At 33.8% G+C, this 23,873-nt stretch overlaps 1 protein-coding gene across 4 annotated transcripts in view; it reads right to left on the bottom strand.

Annotated features, from left to right (window-relative positions):
* Positions 1-23,873, bottom strand: part of ACVR2A (activin A receptor type 2A) — an 83,766-nt gene that overhangs the window by 21,977 nt on the left and 37,916 nt on the right. For 3 of the 4 annotated variants that reach the window (XR_004482497.2, XM_033425317.2, XM_033425316.2), the window contains exons 2-4: positions 13,835-14,042; positions 10,268-10,377; positions 9,916-10,070 (exon numbers count right to left, since the gene is read on the bottom strand). Coding sequence is in view for 3 of the 4 variants with exons in the window: in XM_033425317.2 (XP_033281208.1) it covers positions 9,916-10,070; positions 10,268-10,377; positions 13,835-14,042 (473 nt within the window). In the remaining variant the exon portion in view is untranslated. Of the gene's footprint in view, positions 1-9,915; positions 10,071-10,267; positions 10,378-13,095; positions 13,179-13,834; positions 14,043-23,873 lie in introns of those variants that run through there. The other variant, XM_033425318.2, reaches the window with a different exon arrangement.

Below are 23,873 nucleotides of genomic sequence, written 5' to 3'. Positions count from 1 at the left end.
CATGCATCTTACCAAAAAAGTGTACCTTTGCTCAATATACCTCTCAACAAATGAGTATTAGAATAAGCTATAGAACGATCCAAACTAAACAAAAGACACCAAGAGCAGGCCTCAATGCATAAACTATGTTACAAAATAAGAGGCAAAACAGAATCCAAAAAAAAATAATTCACCGAAATACACAAATAGATAAAGAGTAACCAAACAAAGTAATCTGTATTCACAACTTGGAAAATGAAACTTGAATATCATGCACTGTGACTGGAGATAATAGTGAAAACCAAATCAGCACATTAATGTCAAGTAATTAGGTTGCTGGATGAGAAAGAGCCTTGCTGCTTATTCCTTAAGGGGAAAAGAAATTAACTATTGACAAACATCAGAAAGGAATGAATAATACTTCTCTATTCATTCAACAAATCTTTACTGAGCACCTAGTTTGTGCCAGGCACTGGCTACCCAGGCTCTCATGACACTTACTATAGTGTGGGGAAGAAAGACTAATCAAAGAATCATACTAATGAATGCATAATTATAAAATAAGAGCAATAAAAAGCAATTTAGTTACCTGGAGCACCTGTAAAGAGAAACCTAACTTATACTGGGCAAGGTAAATAAGAGAAGACCTCCTGAGGAGAGGATCCTTGAGCAACGAAATAAGTACTAGAGGGAGGCAGATAAGGTGGAAAAAAACAGTACTGGGACACATCCTAGATTTCTGTCTTGTGCAACCAAATGGTTACTGGTTCCATTTACTGAGAACCAGGTCTGAGAGAGAAGATCATTACCCTTGTATTGTTAAGTGCTTGGAGACATCTAAGTGGAAATATTTAGAACGCAGTTAGATAAACAGAACTAGAATACAAAGAAATCTTTCTAGAAATATGGATTTTACATGCTATAAATATACGTGAAATATACTATAAATTTTCTCTTACCATTTAAACCATTCCAAGATTTATATTTATATATAATTTTTTTAATAACTCACTCAACAACCTCTTTGGATGATTAAGAAGAATTAAGTAACTGCTCAACAAAGTATTTGAAAACTGACAAATTCTGAATTTGTCTCCTCTTAAATCATATAATTATCTTACATTCTAAGACATTTTACAATTGCAAATTTTTAAGAAGACTATTGCCAAGCAGACAGAAATAGAATATGTAAAGAAATAATACAGTATGTGTATCAGGACAAATGCTTCTGAGCTAAGGAAAGCAAGACATTATACATTAACAGATTTAATAATACTGATACTGTCAAATACACAGCCATGATTCTATCCAATTAGGTCTTCAAAATTACTCTATGATACACCAACTCCTACTGCTCACATCTTAACTCCTTCCAAAAGCAAAGCATGAAGGCAGACCAAGGTGGATGAATGAGGATTCTGAGTAAGTTCCCTAAGAAGTGATTAGCTCCTCAGGGCAGTCAGCACTGGAGCTGCAAGTCTGAAAGAGAGACGGCAGACATGCCTATTCTTCTGGCTGCTGCTCAGGAGCATCAGGTTTATTACTGGGTACAGAAGAAACTTTATTTTTATTTAGCATTTGTGTTCTGCAAGTGGAAAAAAGGAAAAGGACCGTGCTATACATTAATAAATTGTGATGTGATAAAATGGTTATGTTTATCTGCAAGGCTATATATAGTCACTATAAAAACTATTTTAAATGTAAATTATGTACTCTGATCCCTCCCTGTATCCTACTTTAGTTTTTTACGGACCCAACCTAATAATTTACTGAAATGAGCTATTCAATTAAAATTACTTCAATGGATAATAATAATCCTTGGACATAAATGTCCAAGGCTTTGCCATTCAGCAGACTGACTCTAGGCAAAGTCACTTCACCTATATATATACATCATGGGGTACTGAAAGATTACACTGAGTTAATATGTATAAAGTGCTCTGTATAGTGCTTGACAGAGTACTCAAAATGAAATTTTTTATTATTTGAAATTAACTTCAAAGTATTGACACACATATATGCCAATATTTTGAAATTATTTTCAAGTAAAATAATTTCAATAAATCATTTTTAATATTGAAATCAATGGTTTCAACAAAAATTCTTCCTTTGGAGTACAATTTTGAGGTCATTGGCAATTAACGGCTAAAACTTATTGAGCACTTAAAATTAGCCCAGCACCCTAGATGTGGCTCTTCTCCCAATCACTATAGAAATGGAATCAAACATTTCTCCTCCTTTCCTCCATCTTTGCCCAAAATTGTTGAAGCAATTCCCTTTTTACTCTTTTTACCCTTCCTCTCCAAGCTGCAAAGTCAAACAACCAATCAACCAACCTATGTTTAGTACACCTACATGTTAACTGTAGGCTCCCTTAGAAGGGCCAGCAAAGACTGTCCCTGAGCCACTTAACATTATACATCAAGCACAGCGCCTGGCATACAGTAGGTGGTCAAGCAACAGATGAATAGTTAAGCAAAAATAAAACAAACCAACCAAGGTGAACCCAGCCTATCTGATGCAAGCAGCTTTCACTAACAAATGGACTTCTTCATTTTTATTATCTCAAATTAATAGAAAAAGGTTTGACAGCAATGAAGTAGCTAGGAATGATGGAAGAGATCGAGGATGAGGTTCAGGAAATAAAAAACAGAGAAAAGCAAGCTCACTTCTTCCTATCTACCATCTCCTTGCCAGACAAGAAAAAGGAGATATTATGCACTCTGGGCTATATGCATCAGTCCCATTTGCAAATTGGCAAACAACGCGGGGCCCTTCACAGGCCAAAGAAAAACTGATTTCAAGATTTTAAAATTTAATATGTCATTTTTAGAAATAAGGTGCTTTGAGTAATTTTAATGTGCAGCTTTAACTTGTTTTAAGCTTTTGATACAGCTTTTTTTTCCCTTTCGCTCCTTCTCCCCTTCTTTTTTGCTTTTGGACACAGAATTTCAGCCAACCTCCAAGTGGGCCTGTCTGTACATTTGTAAGAGAAACAACTTATATACACCTAATAATACTTTGTCAAGCTGCATATCTATGGATAATTTATGATACTTCTCCCTACAATTAGTTTAGAAGTATATATAAAAGTAAGTTGTGGGGCCTCCCTGGTGGCACAGTGGTTAAGAATCCACCTGCCAATGCAGGGGACATGGGTTCGATCCCTGGTCCAGGAAGATCCCACATGCCGTGGAGCAACTAAGCCCGTGTGCCACAACTACCTGAGCCTGCACTCTAGAGCCCACGAACCACAACTACTGAAGCCTATGTGCTCTAAGGCCTGTGTACCACAACTACTGAGCCTATGTGCTGAACTACTGAAGCCCGTGCACCTAGAGCCCATGCTCTAGGCAAGAGAAGCCACTGCAATGAGAAGCCCACGCAATGCAACGAAGAGTAGCCCCGCTTGCTGCAACTAGAGAAAGCCCACGTGAAGCAACAAAGACACAACACAGCCAAAAATAAATAAAAAAACATTTTTTTTAAGTAAGTTGTAATTTAGGTTATCAGTACAAAAATAATGATACAAAGAGACATTTGTAGTAGCCCTGTACTATTTCTCAGGCATATATGGAAAAAAAAAGAAAAAAAGGTGCTCAAGAGTTAGGCAGTAGAATTATACCACCACATTAAATATCCTAAAATAATACAATTAAAAACTATTTGTGAAGTGTAGGTTCTAGCTCTTAGCAGAAACCTAACACAAAATCTAAGCTAATAAAACATCAAATTTTGGTATTTTATGAGAATACATTAAAGCTCCACTAAATTTCACTTAAAAACACATCATACAATCAGAATGAGATAGATTCAAAGTACTAAGCTGAAAAGCTGTCGTCAATATACTGTTAAAAGAAAGCAACTGTAGAATAACATTTTATAGTTTACAAAAAAGAAAAAATATATATACTCAAACGAGATTAGAGAAAGATGTGAAAAGATACACATCAACCTGTTAAAACTGTTTATTTCAGGAAATTGATAAAGGAAAAAGAGGAAGAACAAATGATTCTCTCCTTTTTTTGGACATACTTCTTTCTGAATAATTTGCCTTGCTATATAACAAGCAAGCATTTGTAGTTAATTTTTAAATGGAAGAGAAAGTGAAAGAGAGAGATGTGTTCTTAAACTCCAGCCATTCAGCAATCAACCTATTTCAAGATGTGCTTCTACAGATGTAATATTTATTCTGTAAGTATAACTTAATACTAACATATTAAATATTCAATAAAACTCGGTAAACTTCTCCCTGCATCTTCTCCAAATAGGGAAGCAGCACACTCTCCTAAATTGACTTGGCTGAATAATGTTATGCTACTCCTTTAGTATCTTATTAATTTTAAATGGGTACATATATAAACTCATGTTCAACAGGAAAATACTACAAAGCATTGTCACACATGGCTTGGTTTCTCAGTGGATAGTAATCTCACATACCGTCCGTGAAACGACAACCTATTATTACTTTAATATTAAGGTCAACAGCATTGTTTTGTATGCAGAACTCAATATTCCAAACATCTGAAAGCCTTTAGTCAGACCAAAATCTAGACAAAATGTCATGAAAATGTTATGTCAGGACTGAAGAGATTGATGTCATTTAAAAAGTATTAATGCTGCAATACTTTAGTGCTATTATATAGCCTTCAAAAATTAACAAGAAACTAACTTCATACCTTGTTAAAGGTAGGTAATTTCTAGCCCCTAAACTGCATTTTCTTATCAAGTGGTATTTTTTATCAGCACAAATATAGATTTTATAAGAAGGAAACTTAAGCTTACATATGGGTATGAAAGCAATGCAAACAGTTTCACTGAAACCACATTAACCACAATAAGACTTCTTAATAGAGTCAATGCATCAATTCCCTCATATTCATGACTCACTGGTACTAGAAAAACCAGTTTGCATTCAATTTACTTACTGGAGATTGTAAGAGCATCTACCTACATACAGAAAGACAGTTTCAGGACAGGCAAAAGAAAAGGTGACCCAGGTAATGCAAATTAAAAGGATGCTTCACACCTGTGATTACAGAAAGACTCGAATAATGGCATTCTCTTATAAAAGCCTGAAATACTTCAACTTATTTTACCCCCAAGAAATAAAGTCCTAAAGCACATAAAATGTTTATTAAACAATTCCTGGGTATACTGCATTATCATCTTAATATAACACTAAATGAAACAATTCAGCAATTCATCACTTACAGAATGGTTATTACATACAAACACTGCATGAGATACAGTAGTGACTACAATACATACCTTGTCTTTAAGGAGCTTATAATAAAGTATGATAATGGAACATGCTCACAAATGGCCAGAACCTTTCTCAACCTAAGTTATTTCATCTGAGTCACAAAAGAGAGAAACTGACTTGAGCACTATTTTCTCAATTCTTTCAAGGATGGCACGTAACTAATACCATTATAGATACATATGATGGATGGCTTAGGGTGTAATGGAAGAAAAGAATCAAAAGGCAGACAAAGTATGGAAGATAACATGCCATGTTCCAAACTTTGTATTCTTGCTGTTGGATCACTCAGAACCCTCAAAAATTTTTAAGCACGGAAGTAACATAATCAGACATGTAAAATGTTACTGTATAGCAATAGTATAAATGGAGAGAGAGAACTGGAAACAAGAAGACAAGCTATGAGACTACAGAAATAATCTCAGCCTCCAGCGTAATAATGTCCTGAAAACCACAGGATCAGAAGGATGAAAAGGTATTGGAGTTCATAAATAACAGGGCTAAGAATAGGAGAAGTTGCTGTCTCCAAGGCTTTCACCCAGGATGAGGGGAAGACAGTGATAACATGAAAAAGTGTTAGAAACATAGTAGTTACAGGTTATAAAGAAAGAAGAATGGCTTATTTCTTAAAAAAAAAAAAAAGCACAATTACGTTTTTCTATGTCTTTAACTATGATAGATGTACTTTAGAATATTTTTTATTTTAAAATAAATTAGAACCATAATTAAAGACCAGATTTTAAAGCATGTTTATTCCTGTATCACTTCAAAATACTAACAAAACCAGAAGAAACTTTAAACAACTTGATGTCTTACAAATAAAGAATCCTACCATTTAAGTGCCAGAACCAGCTTATTAAGAGATGTATGTAGGTATGTCTTAGTCCTCCAGAATACCCTGTAAGACTGATCGTTTACCCACAAAGAGAATGAAAGACTGAGATCAGACCAATGAATGAGCACAGTATATGTAATGTTAGCTTGTTCTGCTGAGAATCACTGTAAATTCTCTTCAAATATAGTTCTTATTGTAGGAAGGATCCATCAATAAGCTATCACCAACCTTTAGCCAACGCTTTAAGAAAGTTTCCCTAAGAAAAGAGAATGACAAATTTTATGTCATTGTCTAAAAGTGAAGAAATTAGAAGGAAGATTGTTGCAGAAATGCACAACAAGAATGTAAGATCTTTTCCTAACTGGTCTTGAAATTAAACTTTGAATATGGGGACATGAATATGGGGTGAAATGCAGAAGACACCTTAAGACTTCAAATCTGTAGTATGTTTCCCCTACCGACTTCTCCTGTCCCTCAAAAAAGCCTTGAATAGCTAGGGCATTGGCACTATCAACTCAAAAGCACAAGAATCTTTACCTGCAACCCAATCAATGTTCATAAACCCTATTCTAAAATGTGTGCTAAAAAAATTTTAGTGGAAAACAGATGACTTGTTTATTTCCCCTTCTGTCCTCTGTGAGACAATATGATCACGTTATTGCCCACTTTAGTAGTCAAACTACTCAACATCCCAAAATAGGAAAATAAATTCACTTATAGAATGATTTTGAAATGGCAGGGATGTTTACTGAATTATCTGAAACAGCAAAAGCGTCTGCTTTCTGAAAAAAGAGAGGCAGAACAGCATAAGCAGTAAGAGCAAAGCTTTAGTGTCAGAGAGTCCTTGGTTCAGATTCCAGCTCTGATACTTGTGAGCTTTGCTATGTCTCAATTTCTTTATCTATAAAATGGGGATTATAACACTACATAAACAAACCTGTGAGGTAAAATCAGATCAGTCCTTTCCACACCTGGCTGGTCACCAGAACTGCCTGGAAAACTTATTAGAATCATAATATCCCAGGCCCCATTCCATACTTTCAGGGGTGTGGTCCAGGAATTTGTATTTCTTAACAAATTCCCAAGATGATCCTTACATACTGGTCACAACTTGGAAATCATGGGGAAATTTTTATGTATTTTTTGTATATTTTTTATATATATATTAATACATCTATGTAACTTACCAGTACTCTAGTACACTGTAAATGTTCAATTAATGCTTGATACAATTATCAATCATTTTTTTGAAGCAGAAATAAAACTGAGTATTTTGTAACAAGATGGCCACTAAGTAATCTTGCAGAAGTAGTCTGCATAAACCTCTCACCAAAAATGAGACTTACAGCATGACTCTATACCGTTTCAAACAGTGAAAAATGACATATATGAAGTTCCACACTGATGACAATGCTCCTTTTCCACAACACAGTTTATGACAGAAGGAAAGCATAAAGTCAGGCATGTCTTAAATTTTTCATAAGAAAGCCTGACCATTCCAGGTCATTCCTTCACACAACTTTTTTAAGTTCATTCCTTATTTTTCAGCAATTCATACAATTCATGCAAATTCACTAGAGAACAACACAAACACTAAATAAATGTGTACAATAACATTAACCATTGCAACAAATATCTAAAACCCACAGAGATGGATACTCATTGAACATTCCTAGTCCTTATTTATGAATAATAATGCATCTTTCCTTTTTAAAAATCCAAACCCTTGAATTAATTAGCATTTCTAAATAAAGTGGCCTCAAATATATGATATCCAGCCCTTTAAATAAAAATGTCCAACCACACTTTTTTACCAATATTTTATATAAATCAATGTTATCTATAGGATTACATTATTATTTTTAAAGTTCTATTAAGAAACTTAACAAATTTGTTTTTAAGTGTAGTTTCCAGTTTGTTTCTATCATATCACAAATCCAGGGCAAATTTAGACACTTAAACACTCTTTCTTTTTTTTTCTTTTCTTTTCTTTTGTGTTAAATTCACAACAATTTAATCACTAATTAGAGACAATATAAGAAAACAAAACAAAAAAAAGTAGATCTCTATGAAGCAAACTGACTACTTTGCAAAATCATGTACAGGAAATAATCATTTTTGAAAATAGAATTATATAAGCCCAAGGTGGCATCGTTATTTATGTCATTACAATCTGCACAAATACATTTAAAATATTCTTTGCACAAATATTTGTTGTACCCACCATCAAAGAAAGTAAAATGGAGCTTCCTAAAACCCCCTATCAATATATTTTATGTGCCAAATTTAATTTCCATTTGTCCATAACTCTCCTTTTGAACCAGCATCACAGACTTCTGAATTGATATGATTACATTCAAATTGGAGGTTTAGAAGGAAGTTAGCTCCCACATTTATTTCTGCTGGTGATCCTAATAAAGGCAACTGCTCTTAGGTTACTGAAAGAGACAGTTTCACAAATCAATGCATGTCACCAACAGTAAATACTCATTCTGTTAAATGTAGATATTACATAAAAAACAGTTACCACCAACAGAAAGTAAAGTGTATTCTATGGACACTTTGGAGTAAACTACATATATTTATTAGGCACTAAATTTTTAAAATTTTAAAGTACTTCTTAAAGTGATTTTTAACAAATCTACAAGTTATCTACTAATGTTAAAAGTTAAAATATTTCAGCTGTACAAAATAGTGTGTTTACCTAATTTACTAAATGAGGAGTTTTACCTTTGGGCTTATTTCTTCATATACACATCTTACAAAGATTACAGGGATCAATGATCTAATGCCAACAGATTGCTTCAAGCACTGAGAAAGGAATATGTTATGTAAATAAAGCTTAAAGTGAAGAAGTTGTTTTGGTCATTAAATTATAAGACTTTACCATTTTCTTCTACCAAGTTTTAACCATTAATCCTAGTGGTATTAGAGAAACAAAGTTAAACCAAGAGATCCAGAAGGCTGAGGTAATCTGATCTTAAGAGTCAAAAGAAACACAAAAGAAACACAAAAAGACATCTCAAGCAATTAAACCAAAAGTTATCACGTTTCCTCTGCCTGTAGAATAATAACTACTTATATTAAAAGTCCTTGTAAAGCACTGAATCAGCTCCAACTGTCCACATGACAGAGAGTGAGGAAAACTTCATGAATTTATTCTGACTACCTACCTACCACACCTATATTTTCAGATATATTCGGTGTCAAGGGAGGGAGAATCAAGGGCATTAAAAAAGTTTTCAGACTTCAGTACATGTTTGATATGCTGCAAATAAAAATATATACACTTGGAACTACAAACAACACATGATGAGAACTGTTGCTCCTCTTCCCAGAACAAGAATTTTATAGATATATCCTCTTGATGCCTTTGTGAAACTTCTCTACCCCACGTTCTTGGTTACCTTACTGGGTCCCTCACCATGGTTAAAAGGATTTTTTGGCAAGTAGTTTTGAAAAAGACACAAAAACTTAGGAGTGGAGGAGAAAATAGAAGGGAAAGAAAGAGCTATGATATCACTTCTCCATCATCAATTACTTCTTAAGAAAGACAGCAGAGTATATCCCACATTTTAAAGTACTATGATGACAGTAAAACTCCCCAAAGAAGAACAGGAATGGGAATACTCTTTATTCTACTCCACTTCAACCCTTAAACTTAGGACACAGCAAATTAATAAGTTTGCAAAATTAGCTATAGTTTCCATGACAATAAATATTCAAAAATTAACCCCAAAGGAAAATGATTTGTAACAATCTACTGTGGTTTCACCACAGTAGTATTTCTTTAAAGTGTAAAATCTAAAACAACATAAAGTACAAGACAATAACTTACTTGAGTTGGAACAAGCACAGGAGGATAAGCCATCTTATGATGCCTGTACACCCAAAATGCACAAATGACAATCCCCGCAATTAGCATAAGTGGCACCAAAGAATAGAGCAAGATGTTGTAATAGGGTGGCTTTGGTGTAACTGGATTCGAAGTAGCTGTGGAAAAGAGGAGGAAGAAAACCACTCAGATTTGGTCGACAAAATTTCACAATAAATATTTATTATAGCATCAAATTTTAGGAGAAAAAATAAAGAGTAGGAGAAGATGGGAGTAAATTATTCCATCAATACAAACATGCTTTGTTTTCAGTCTACTAGTTGAACAGACATATGCATTTTCCCTGTGAACTTACGCTGTGTGACTTCCATCTCCGGAAAATAAGAAAACCTTTCATTACACATATTGCCCTCACAGCAACAAAAATATACTTCAGGGCTATCTTTTTTTTCTATACAATCAGTCCTATAAACAAAAAGAGGAGAAATAATTAAAATCAACATTATTACTCTGAATCTACAATAGGTGTTTTTCTAAAGTTCTCAGAGATAAAATAATGAATAAGTCATTTATAGTCAACTTTGAGATTTTTATTAATATTCAATAATCAATTCTTAAAAGTCAAAAATGTTCCTTGAATCCTATTATTAAATCTCATCAGAAAAATAAATCAACAGCTGATTTTATAACAATCACATTGGCTCCTTGAAACCACTTCTTTAATTTGGTTTTTAATGATCAATCTAAGGCAACCATCTTTTTAATTGTTTGTTTAATTAGTAGAAAAGCTTGAAGAGGAACATAAAGCCAATGAAGAAGAAATTTGGTCTAAGGGTACTTTTACTCACAGGAAATATAGCTTTCCCATTTTATGAATACAAAAACTGAACACTATATATAAAAAACTGTATGTGTACACATATAAATACATACCTATACGCCTATGTATACATATAAATACACAGGCACAAAATAATTCGTGTTCATATCTTGTGGCAGAACATATTTCAACATCAGAGACCTAAACCAGGCTTGGGAATTAAGCCATTTTTGCAGGAGATTTAAATTCCCTGAACACAATGAACAGGGTTAAGGATAAGCAACAAGAGCAATACGTAACAACAAACATACAGGCCCTAGTAATTCAAAAAACTGACTGGAGGTGGGCTAACTTAAGGGGTAGGGGGAGGCAGTCTTTTATATAGGACCTGAATTACTGAAAAGATAGGGATTTAGCATCTAGATTAAATCCTAATCAACCACTAAAAAATTAGCTATAGTTAGTTTTTAAAATCAGATATTTAAATATTGCTAATAACATCAGGTAGATTTAAAGACACATTACAAATAAACTGTGAACTTTTATAATGGCTGTTAGAATAACAAGGTTGAATTTAACTCTAAAGGGAAAAGCTCAAGAAATTTCAGGGAGAAGGCAATTTTAATAAAATTAAACTTTGAAATAAAATCTATACCAATGTCTATGTAGTAGAAAGTAAAGGACAAATGAAAGCTAAATTTCTAACAATTTATAAAGAAAAATCTACAAATTTAATATTTAGAATCATGAATCAAATCATAGGTTAACATGATTAAATACCTAGCCTAGTTAACTGAAGTAAATTATCAATACTTTTCGCCATTCAATTTCATTCTTTTTACCACTGTCTTTTCCTCCACACTTTGACATTTCTTGAATCTTCTTTTCCTTTCTCTTATTTATGTTACTACCTTTAATATTTGTTTTTTAATCAAATTCAGAACATAAAAGCAGAAATTCACATACTTTTAAATTGGCATTTAACCCCTAGAAACAAAGCTGATGTAGTAATTATCACTGTAAGAGCAGGCATTTGCACTGAACAACTCACTCACATTATCGAGCAAAGTATAATCTCCAGTAATACTGGTTTTAGGTGAGAAGCACAGTAGCGTTTTACAATAAAAAGAACAGGGATCCCTGATTTCAACTAATTAATAAAGACAGTTTTGAATAAAGATGACCTCCAAACCTCATTTTTTCCCCAACTTCTTCCTCAATTTTTCTTTTTTTATAAATTGAGATATAATTTGCTATAACATTATATTAGTTTCAGGTGTACAACCTAGTGATTGGATATTTGCATATATTGTGAAATGATCACCACAGTAAGTCTAGTTAACATCTCATCACCACAGTTACAAATTTTTTTTCTTGTGAATTGAACTTTTAAGATTTACTTAAAAGTTGCTAAGTTCCTTAGCAACTTTCAAATATACAATACAGTATTATTAACTATAGTCACCATTACATCACATCCCCCATTATATCCCCAGGACCTATTTGTTTTATAACTGAAAATTCAAACCCTTTTGACTCCCTTCAACCATATGCCCACCCCTCACCCCCGGCCTCTGGCAACCACCAATGGTTCTCTCTATATATGGGTTCTTTTCTTTTTTTTCTTTTTCTTTTTTTTAAAGATTCCACATACTAGTGAGATCATATGGTATTTGTCTTTCTCTGTCTGATTTATTTCACTTAGCATAATGCCCTCAAGGTCATCAGTGTTGTCGCAAATGGCAAGATGTTCTTCTTTTTTATGGCTGAAAAATAGTTCATTGTATACACAGACCATATTTTCTTTACCCATTCAACCACTGACAGACACTTAGGTTGATATTGTAAATAATGCTGCAATAAACACGGAGGTGCATATATCTTTTCAAGTTAGTGTTTTCGTTTCCTTTGGATATATACCCAAAAGTGGAACTGCTATATCACTGCTATTTTTAATTTTCTGAGGAACATCTATACTGTTTCCCTAGTGGCTCTACTTACTCTTTCATAACAGCAAATATCACTTAATTATCACCTCTGTTAAGAAAGAAGCTAATAATCAGAAATACAGCTAAAATGTATAATTACAGAGTAATAATCCCCGGAAAATTCAAATATGTACAAGTATATCCTAAATACTAAATATATACCTAAATGACCATTTTAATTTTCACCAAAAGTGGAGCTAATTCAATTTTCATGAGTTTATTCAACACATTTTACTACTAATCACATATGTCCAATCAACCACAGATTCGTGGTAATCTATTAAAGCCCCTGAAAGTGGATCAGGATGTAGCTAGAGTTCCGTGAGTGTATTAGTTATTTGGCTCCAAAAAGTCTGGTTATCTAGGATTCTGTACCTTCTGCAGTCATCAGCACCCACCCTCAGTGAAAATCCTGTGGCCCAGGCAGTTTAAGTGATCGGCCAAACATCTAGGGACACCTTGCAGAAAGATCACAGGCAGTCAATGACATATCCACTATATTTTATTTCCAACAGAATAAAACAATTTAAACAAGATTTTTTAAATAAAATGTAGCTTTCTATGAGAATTGTGTTAGTTCTGATGTAATTCTGAATGTCAAGTTAAAATGTCTCTTGGGATAAAGAACAAAGGCCTACTCTGCAAGGAAATGTAGTGAGATCAATTTCTTCCAGATACATAAAGAGGGAACTAAAAGGAAATTAAATACTATGATTAAGCTTTATTCTCCTTCAGGATAGATTTTCAACAGATATAGTCTCTCTTAAAGCAATTTTAAAAATCCTTTTTCCTTAAAATTGGTGTTTAAAAAAAACCTATAACCCTACAACATAAGGAAAGAAATGTTTCTTATCTAAAGTTCTCACTACTTGATAGATTATTCAAAGTATATTAAAGATAAAACATAAACATGCTATATTTATTTTTTTACTTTAAAATATATATCTTGTCATTACAACATGTTATAATGGTCTTCATAATCCCATCTTAAAAAAGAAACATTTAAGTGAAAATCCATGCATTGATCTTTCTCCTTTTAAAAAAATGGGGGGAGGGAAATGGAGGAAATGAAAATTATTCAACACTATCATAAAAAAATAAAATGTGTTCTTACCTGTCATAGCAGTTGATATCATCCAGCCAACAACCTTGCTTCACTATTTCAATGGAACCAGAAATATTCTTCCAGGTAGCAAAACAATGCCGCCGTTTGTCTTTGTCACCATAACAGGATTCAACACCAGTTCGATTGGTTCTATCTCTTTCCCAATTAGCATTATAGAAAATACACTCCTGAGTTTCTGATCTACCAAGTATAGCACCTATAAGATAATAAGACGACAACTTTTAATATAACTGTATTTGTTCCTAAACAGATCGTCTCGTCTCCCAGTATATGAAACTTCAAATCTTCCTGAAATGTCAATAATTTACTGCCTTACTAGTGTTATAACATTGGGTTCAGGTTTCCAGGTCAATCTCTGTACTTTAAGTATAATAAACATAATAATAAAAAGCAACCACATATATCACAAGGTTTCTCTGTAAAAGGCCAGTTTCACTTAAGAATGTCCTTGATGGAAAGCAGTACAATTGCTAATTTTTTAAAAATCTTGACCCTTGAGTAGACTTCTTCTCAATATTCTGTGTGACAAAATGGGAACTAACCAAAAGCACTGCTGCTACACACTGAAGTACAATGATTGCCTCCAAAAAAGCCCTTGCATGATTGAGTTGTGAACTAAACCAACCAAGGCTATTCAGACAAGTATTTGGCAGAAATGTTCCCAAAATGAACCAAGTAAACCTGTTATTTCAAGAAAAACACCTGACAGTATGCACTGCCAATAATAAAATATGAGTTTTCAAGCAAAAATAAGAATTTTGGAAAATTTGTATTTACCACCACAATTAGCCTGACACCTTCCCAATACTTAAAGAATTTCTGATGAGTGGTGATATTAACAAATGTGACTTTTAAATACAGAATAATGAGATGTGCCAATATTCAGAAAGTCTATATAATTCAGAGAATCAATATTTTCCAAGTGAATTATGTATGACGTTTGAAAAACACTCATGGGCAAAAAATCCATACAAAGTTCAAGACAGCCAAGTAGATTTTAACGTTACAGAGGACAAAAAGTTCATTAGCGGTTTCAGATTCCACACTGTAACTAACTTTTAAGAAACTATCTCTTGTCTTACATGGAAAAGCAAGGGAACTGGAATACCCAAAATAATTCTGAAAAAGATGTACAAAACAATTCATACTGTTTGTTTTTTCGTTGGCCGCACTGCGTGGCTTGTGAGAGATCGTAGTTCCCCACTCAGGCATTGAACCAGGGCCATGGCAATGAAAGCGCCTAGTCCTAACCACTGGACCACCAGGGAACTCCCCATATTACTTGTTTTTAAGACTTTCACTAAAGCTTCGGCAATCAAGACAGTGTGGTCTTAGTGAAAAGACAGACACACGAACCTACAGGACAGGACAGAGAATCCAGAAATAGACCCATACACATACAGTCAATTGATACATAGCAAAGGTACCAATGCATTTAGCAGAGAAAGTCAACAACTGATGCTGGAACAATTGAACATCTATATGCAAAACAAAGAACCTCACCTCATGTCAACTCATAGCTCATGCTATATACAAATTAACTCTAAACAGATCACAAACTCAAAATAAAACCTAAAACTATAAAATTTCTAGAAAAAATGAAAAATATGGTGACCCTAAATTATGAAAGATTTCTTAGAACACAAAACACATGAGCTACAAAAGAAAAAAACTGGTAAGTTGAACTTCATTAAAATTGAAACTTCTCTTTGAAAGTTAAGGAAAAAAATTCAGACTGGGAGCAAATACTTGCAAAGTACATACCTTAAAAATAACTGATATTCAGAAAATATAAAGACCTCTCACAACTCAACAATATGAAAACATACTACCCAATTTCTAAAAACTGAACAAGAGATTAAAAGACATGCTTTATCAAAGAGATATGAACGGGAAATACTACATATAAAGATATTCAATATCACTAATAATCCACAATTATCTTAAAAAAGGATTAAAATATTCCTCACTTTTCTAACTATATATCTGTGTATGGCCAAATTTCCTTCATATCAAAACAACACAACAGATTGTTGTATCACGAACTGAGTGGAAAAAACAGATATAAGAATCCAGTTGTCTTCTACTAAAACAATTATAAAGAGATCTGTAACAATTTCACTAATTTTTTTGTTGTCTTGGAAAATATTTTTCATAAAAACCTATTCTTTTGTTAACATATAATGGATTTATTGTCACTTCTAAATAACTTTTTTTAAAATTTTCTGCCTTAATTTCTAATATGATGAATACTTACAGATACAAACCACATAAAAACTCTTTGGGGTAAGTCTAAAGAAGTTCCGAGACCAAAAAGTTTGAGAACTGCTGCTCTACAGTGCTCTAGCACAGAGATATAATTATAAGCTGATAAAATCTGTGGCAGTAATGGTGCTGTGGACTCCTCAACTACGGAAGAAATAATAGTGTGAGCGGACATGTAAACTATGGCTGGTAACTCTATGTCCACTGTATTTTATAAAAGAAGGGCTGCTACTACTATTCATCTGTATATAAACAGTAGCCATTTTGTAAATTATTCCTTTTCAGAAACCTGTTGAAAATAACAGCAAATTAAGTTTCCTCCTTTACTAAATAACCACAAAGAAATCATACTCTGCCCACGTTATCTCAAAACAGGGGATGGCAAACTTTTTCTGTAAAGGGCCAGAGAGTAAATATTTTAGCTTTTGCAGGCCATATGGCCTCTTTCACAACTACTCAATTCTGCCATTGTAGCACAAAAGCATCCAGAGGACAGTAAATGAATGAGCATTGTTACATTCGAATAAAACTTTATTTACAGTGAAAATTAAATTTCATGTAATTTTTACATGTCACAAAATACTATTCTTTTTTTGATTTTTTTTTCCAACCATTTAAAAATGTAAATTATCATTCTTAGTTCACAGGCTGGATTTGGCCCACAGGCTGTGTGGTCAGCTACCTCTTCTTTTTTTAAAGATTTTTTTTTTTTGATGTGGACCATTTTTAAAGTCTTTATTGAATTTGTTACAATATTGCTTCTGTTTTAAGTTTTGGTTTTTGGCAGCGAGGCATGTGGGATCTTAGCTCCCCGACCAGGGATCGAACCCACACTCCCTGCATTGGAAGGTGAAGTCTTAACCACTGGACTGCCAGGGAAGTCCTGGTCAGCTACCTCTTGAAACAACACCCTAATTTCCACAGTCTAGCTAACCTGCCTTTCGTTTGTTTTGTTTGTTGGGGAGGAGTCTTCTGTGAACTATCACTTGTGTAATTCATGTTAAAAACCACTATTAATTATTTTTAATTTCCAAAAGAAGACTCCATTGAAGCATAGGAACAACACTTGAACTAAATAAAACTGACCTCCCAAAAAAGAACATTGCCTATAAAAAAAATGCCAAATAGGTTTTATCTTTGGCGTCAATTCCAATCAATTAAGAGTGGCTGCCAGGAGCCATGTACTGAGAAAGATTTTGAGGTAAAGGGTTTTGAAATTAGTATAGAAGGAGGCGGGAAAACATCAGTATCTTTTCTTTGCCACCTCTGGTCTTGAAAAAAGATAAACAAATGACTATTTTCTTTATTTCTTTTAATACTTCTTTATATATATATATATATATATATTTTTTTTTTTTTTTTTTTTTTTTTTTTTGGTGGTACGCGGGCCTCTCACTGTTGTGGCCTCTCCCATTGTGGAGCACAGGCTCCGGACGCGCAGGCTCAGCAGCCATGGCTCACGGGCCCAGCCGCTCCGCGGCATGTGGGATCTTCCCGAACCAGGGCACGAACCCGTGTCCCCTGCATCGGCAGGAGGACTCTCAACCACTGCGCCACCAGGGAAGCCCTACTTCTTAATATTTAATGGTAAGTTAAGATTTCAGATGATTTTCTAGATCTAGACTATCACTTGATTGATATTATCCATAGATAGAAAGAAAACTGCTTAATGGGGAAAACTGACAATCTTGCCACCCCCCCTCCTCAAGCTGATTGGGTAATCAGTCTCTATCCATCACGTCTCCAACTGACCACTAAATATAATAACATGATAATTATAAAAATAAACCAAGTTATATGTATTTTTATGTTAAGCTCACATAGTGACTTTAAAGGTGTAGTTCTAAAAAGGATGACAAAAGTTACCTGTATTTACTAGTTTTTAAGAGCATCTCCCAATTTAAAATTTTCTGAAACTTTAAATTTCTACCATAGGTTTATTCTATCAAGGTAATTCCAAATAGTTAATATGACTTTCAAAAGAAATAAATGAACATAAAAGGTCTGTGTGCAGGGTTTATTATAATGGTTCTTAACAAATGATGGGCATCAGAATCCCCTATGTGTTTTCTTGAATTCATGTTTGAGTGCCATTTTGTATGCCCCAGGAATGAGTAGTTGAAAAGTACGTGGGGGGCAGCAGGAAAATATATAGATGTATAGATATTGTACGTATGTTTTCTTTTCTCCTTTTGGCAAAGACCCACTGGTGATCTAATGTTCCTCCCCAGTGAAGTACCACTGGCTTAGTAGACTGTGACCTGAACTTGGAATTTAGTTTACAAACTGTGACCTTGAACAAGTTACCAAACCTTTCACAGCTTTGTTTCCATATTTGATTCAATTTCCCTAATAAATCCATAATTATTATGGATAATTCCATAGTTTCATAACTCACACTCAGGCAAGTTATAGCAAATCAGTAAGTCTAGTCACAGAATTTAGTATCAGAATTATTTTAGATAATAGTTCTATTACTAAAGTACTGCTTATACATAATGACTCATACTGACCATTTCATTTTTCCTACCATTTAAGAAAGAAAAAAAAAGAAATACACAGGACCTGAAATTTGTTAGAACATTTGGCCATAAAGTAGGCCTGTAAAAGTCATACTCAAAATCTGAAATACACCTCCCATGAGGAAAAAGTAAATTTTACCTACTGCAACTGCATCTGAGGACAATTAGGGTTTTGTTTTTTGAAAGCATGAAGTATTAAAATAATATACCAACACTAATTTTACACAATCTCTTCCAGAAAAAGATGAAGAGGGACTACTTAACTAATTTTCTGAAGCCAGTATTACCTTGATACAAAAACCAAAGACAGAACAAAAAAGAAGAGGGGTAATACAGACCAGTATCTCTCACTAACTTAGATGTAAAAGTTCTCAAGAAAATTTTAGCAAACAAAATCCAAAACTGTATTTTTTTTAAAGTAATACATCACAACCAAGTACAATCTATTCCAGGCATGTAAGGTTGGTTTGATATTCAAAACTCAGTAAATGCAATCTGCCAAATAAACAGGCTAAAAGAGAAAAATCATATGGTCTATCAGTGTAACAGGAATAGACAGAAACTCCCCCAAAGTCACAAACAGCACCTACAAAAAAACCTACAGCCAACATCATACTTAATGGTGAAAGACTGAATGCTTTCCCTCTAATATTAGAAACAAGGCAATGTCTACTCCCACCACTTTTATTTAACACTGTACTGAAAGTTTTAGCTCTTGCAATAAGGCAAGAAAAAGAAATTAAAGGCATACCGATTGGAAAAGAAGATATAAAACTGTTTCTATTTGCAGATGAAATGACTGTCTATTTAGGAAATTCCAAGGAATCTTCAAACAAAAAAAATGCTAGAACTAGTGAGTGAGTTCCGTAAGATCACAGAATACAAATCAACACACAAAAATCAACTGTGTTTCTTTATACTGACAATGAACAAGTGGAACTGAAATTAAAAATTAAAAGTACCAGTTACAATTGCTCCTAAGAAAATAAAATACATATAGTCTAATAAAACATATATAGGATTTTTATGATGAAAAGTTATAAAATGTTGATGAAAGAAATCAAAGAAGACCTAAACACTTGGAGAGACATACTGTACTCATGGATTGGAAGAGTCAACATAATAAAGATGTCAATTTTCCCTAAACTGATATATAGGATTAATCCAATTCACATCAAAATCTCAGCAAATTTCTTTGTAGACACCTAAAAGAGCTTACTAATGTGTTGAAAAAGAATAATAAAGGGACAAATCACTCTTCTTGGTGTTAAGGCTTACCATATAGTTGCAGTAGCATGACAGTGTGGTACTGGTGGAGACAAAGACACAAAGAGCAGTGGAACAGATAGAGAACCCAGAAACAGACCCATACGAATATGCCCAATTAATTTTTAACAAATGAGCAAAAGAATTTTAAAGGAGGAGAGATAGCCTTTTCAATAAATGGTACTGGAACAGTGGACATGGTTCACGCAAATATTTCTTAAATGCCCTCCCCTTTGCAATCTAGCTAACAAACAGTTTCTGAAAGCCCAGCTCTTGCAAAAAGCCTCCCAGGCTAAATCTCACATATGTGACAATTTTCAAGTTTTCTCATCAGAACTCCTCCTTCCCACAAAATGCACACTACTTGCAATCCAATATAAAATATTTTATATTTATTCATTGTTTTTAGTTAGTTGTCTATATAAGTCCTTTCATACATCAGAATGCTATTGGATCTAAGACTGTCTTACTTGCCCTCCAAACATAAACAATACTTAATGAATGATTAAAATGTGATGTGACAACTGAATTTTAAAAATCCACCAACTAGGGCTTCCCTGGTGGCGCAGTGGTTGAAAGTCCGCCTGCCGATGCAGGGGACACAGGTTCGTGCCCCAGTCCGGGAAGATCCCACATGCCGCGGAGCAGCTGGGCCCGTGAGCCATGGCCGCTAAGCCTGTGCGTCCGGAGCCTGTGCTCCGCAACGGGAGAGGCCACAACAGTGAGAGGCCTGTATACAGCAAAAAAAAAAAAAAAAAAAAAAAAAAAAAATCCACCAACTACTACTGCACCCCCATCTCCTCTGAAACAGATAGATGGAATTAAAGAGTCTTTTACAATTAAGAATTGTATTAATTTCTTATCTGATTAAGATGACACTGTTTTTCACGGTCCTGTGACCAGCCTCATCCTATCACAATTTTCCTACAGTATGCAACCAACATTAAAAAGAAAGAAAAGAACTGTTTTGACAACTTACAAATCTGAGGCTCACTTCTGGAAAAGTATTTTAATGCTGTCTGAAACTATCAACAAGTCATTGAGAACACAGTATAAACAGGCTACTACTGAATGCCTTCCCTAACCTTGTGCCTCCCAAAGGCAACTTAGTCTGCTAGGAAGGGTTAATGAAGTTTCAAAAATAATGAAAAGCAATTCTTGTTTTCCCTTCACATGCCACTGCTTCCCACCACTCTAGGGGTAGAACACATGTCCAAAGAGAATCAGCTATGGAAGGCAGATCAAACTGAATGATGCTTTTAATCAAAAACACTTTATAGTACAAATAAAATAAAATAAAATTGTATCAAAACATTGATACAACCCTCATGCAACCCTCAATATGACAGATACCCTAATTTTCCCCAATGAGGAGATATTTTAAAAATCTTTTGACCAACTTGAAATATACAAACCTTTCTATATTTGTATGAAAAGCCTAATGTATACTTATTTTAACTCATTAATTTAGTTTTATGAATGTTTTAAAATCATGAAGCACAAAACTTTTAAAAACAATTTTATTCAAACTTCACATACGTCTTTCAACAAGTGTCATCTCATTACCTTCTTTTTGAGTCATTTAAAAGTAACAAAACTTGAATTATCTTCATTTCCGTTTAAGTTGTTTGAGAAACAGTACTTTTTGAAGTCATATAGAATATTGTCAGTGGAAATGTTTCTCCAAGCCACAAACTTCCACTCCCATAATACTAAGACACTGTTTTTTTTCCCATTGTTCTATAGGTATATATTGTGATGTTCATAAAGTACTTACAATATTGCTCTTAAAAGTGAGATTTTAAAGGCTTTTTTTTTTTACAACCTTTGTGAATAGTTTACAACAAATTATGATAGTTAATCAACCCTCCCAAGAATAATTTCTTATCTGTTTGAACTCTTTATTCCCCTTTTCCCTCAGGAAACTTCCATAAAAATTCAAAACTAGCACTGACTGGCATCATTTCAAGCCTGTCTTCTACAAACATTATTCTTCTATTCAAAATAAAATTATTGAGCAAGAGCCTCAAAATATTAAAAACTTTGCAAAGTCTCAAATATAAAATGACTTTTTCTGGGATAATCTTTGAAGAAAACTTTGCTTTTATGTTGAACATATACAGATGAAAAAAATTGATCATATGCCTGTACTGTAAAACACCAAGATAAGGGCTATAAATAAATGCAGTAGGACTTTGGAGATGATAACCTGGACCTCCACTAGACTATGAGCTTCCAGAACAAGCCCTACTATCATTGCTGTATCAGCAGTACCTGGCACAGTACAGGCACTCAATAAACATGCACTAAATCAATCAATTAACAAGGAAATGAAAAAAGAAGGTTTTATGGAGGAAAGGGGACTAAAGCGGGACTATTAAGGAAAGAGACAGAACTGAGCTAAACAGAGACAGAGAAGATCATGATCAAATAAACAGGGCTGTGGTTAATCAGTGTTTGACAAGATTGCTTTCACTAAACATGAACGTTCCATATTCTTCAGTATTGGGTATAATCAAGGCAGATGTGCAAGACATCAAAAGCTAAGAATAGAAGTTATATTTTTAAGATTAACCTGAAAATCAGTAAACTGTGTTGGAATGGAAGGAAACTCAGCAAGCCATACTAACTACCCAATAAAAACTACGAGTCTGTAATATCCATGCTTATCAGATGGCCACAGGTATCAAAAGGACTGGCAAATTAGGATATGGAGAAAGTTTTTGCTTTATACAGTCTCCTATTTGGTCTAAGTGTAAGAAAGTAAGATATAAGTGACCTGAGTTAGGTATCTGGCTGTTGATAAATGTTTAGCTTACATCATCTTACAAAATAAAGCTTTATTCTATATATATTTACCCTATGTTTCCCTTTTTTGCTAACTCTCTTTCTGATGTTATGTTCTTACTGTCATGAAAGGTATGTATTGTCCGGGATAAGCAAGGTATCTTCAAAGATAAGGCACAACAGAAAAGTGGTTTTGCCTATAGCCACAAAATGTGTGGGCTACCTATAAATGCCCAGATCTCAAGACTGAAATAATTCTATGCAGTTCTCTGGCACTCATTCAAAATACAAATTACATCAAAACAGGTACAAGCAGATACAAGTATTACCTAGACCATATAAAACAGGTTTCTGATATTAGATGTTCATTTTGGGGGCAACAGGGAGATCACGTTGACTGCAGCTAGAGGCCAATACTCCCATCAGAATAAATGGACTATTTTTTCAATTGCACAAAAGCCAAAACTGGGCATAAACTTAGAAGAATAAGAGATAAAGGTAAATTCTCAGAACAGACATCCTAAGATAGATTAAGGAACCCCCCCCCCCCACACACACACACACAAAGTAGTTTCTACTAAAAACAACCTACAAGTCTCAATTACTCTGAAAAGACACTAGGTACATTAAGGGGTTTTAGTGCTTCATTTACTTGGGAAAATGCAGGCTTTCTTTTAGTAAATCATCAAACTCTGATGTAAAAACGGATCACTTCAGCTGCTATGAAAGTAATGTGAAATATTACCCTTGAGGAACCAGCAGTATTAAGAGTGAGAAACTTAAAAAAACAAAACAAAACAACTCATCACAAAGTTTTCATCAAAGTAACATCTGGCAACTTAAAACGAGCAACTGAAGAAAATCAGCAATACTTATTAGAGAAGTTTTAAATAGCAGTACACTTCTATTAAAGGACAAGAATACAAACTGAAAACTCACTATATTAAATAACAGCTATATCACAACTAGCCTTATTTTAAAAATCACCAATGGCCTTCATATTTATAACTAAGATGCTTAGTACTTAGAAGAGAAGAATCTAAAATTCTTGTTTATTACTTCTATGTGTTGTGTAATTTCTTTAAAACTCATTTAAATAATTTGTTTTTATGCATCTATAAACACATCAAAGGTCTTCTGGTATCCTTTCTTTTCTATATTAATAAACATCACAGAAGTCACCTTCC

Source organism: Orcinus orca, chromosome 7 (assembly GCF_937001465.1).
Source record: "Orcinus orca chromosome 7, mOrcOrc1.1, whole genome shotgun sequence".
In the NCBI taxonomy this organism is placed as follows: Eukaryota; Metazoa; Chordata; class Mammalia; order Artiodactyla; family Delphinidae; genus Orcinus; species Orcinus orca.
This window is presented reverse-complemented; position numbering and strand designations above follow the sequence as displayed.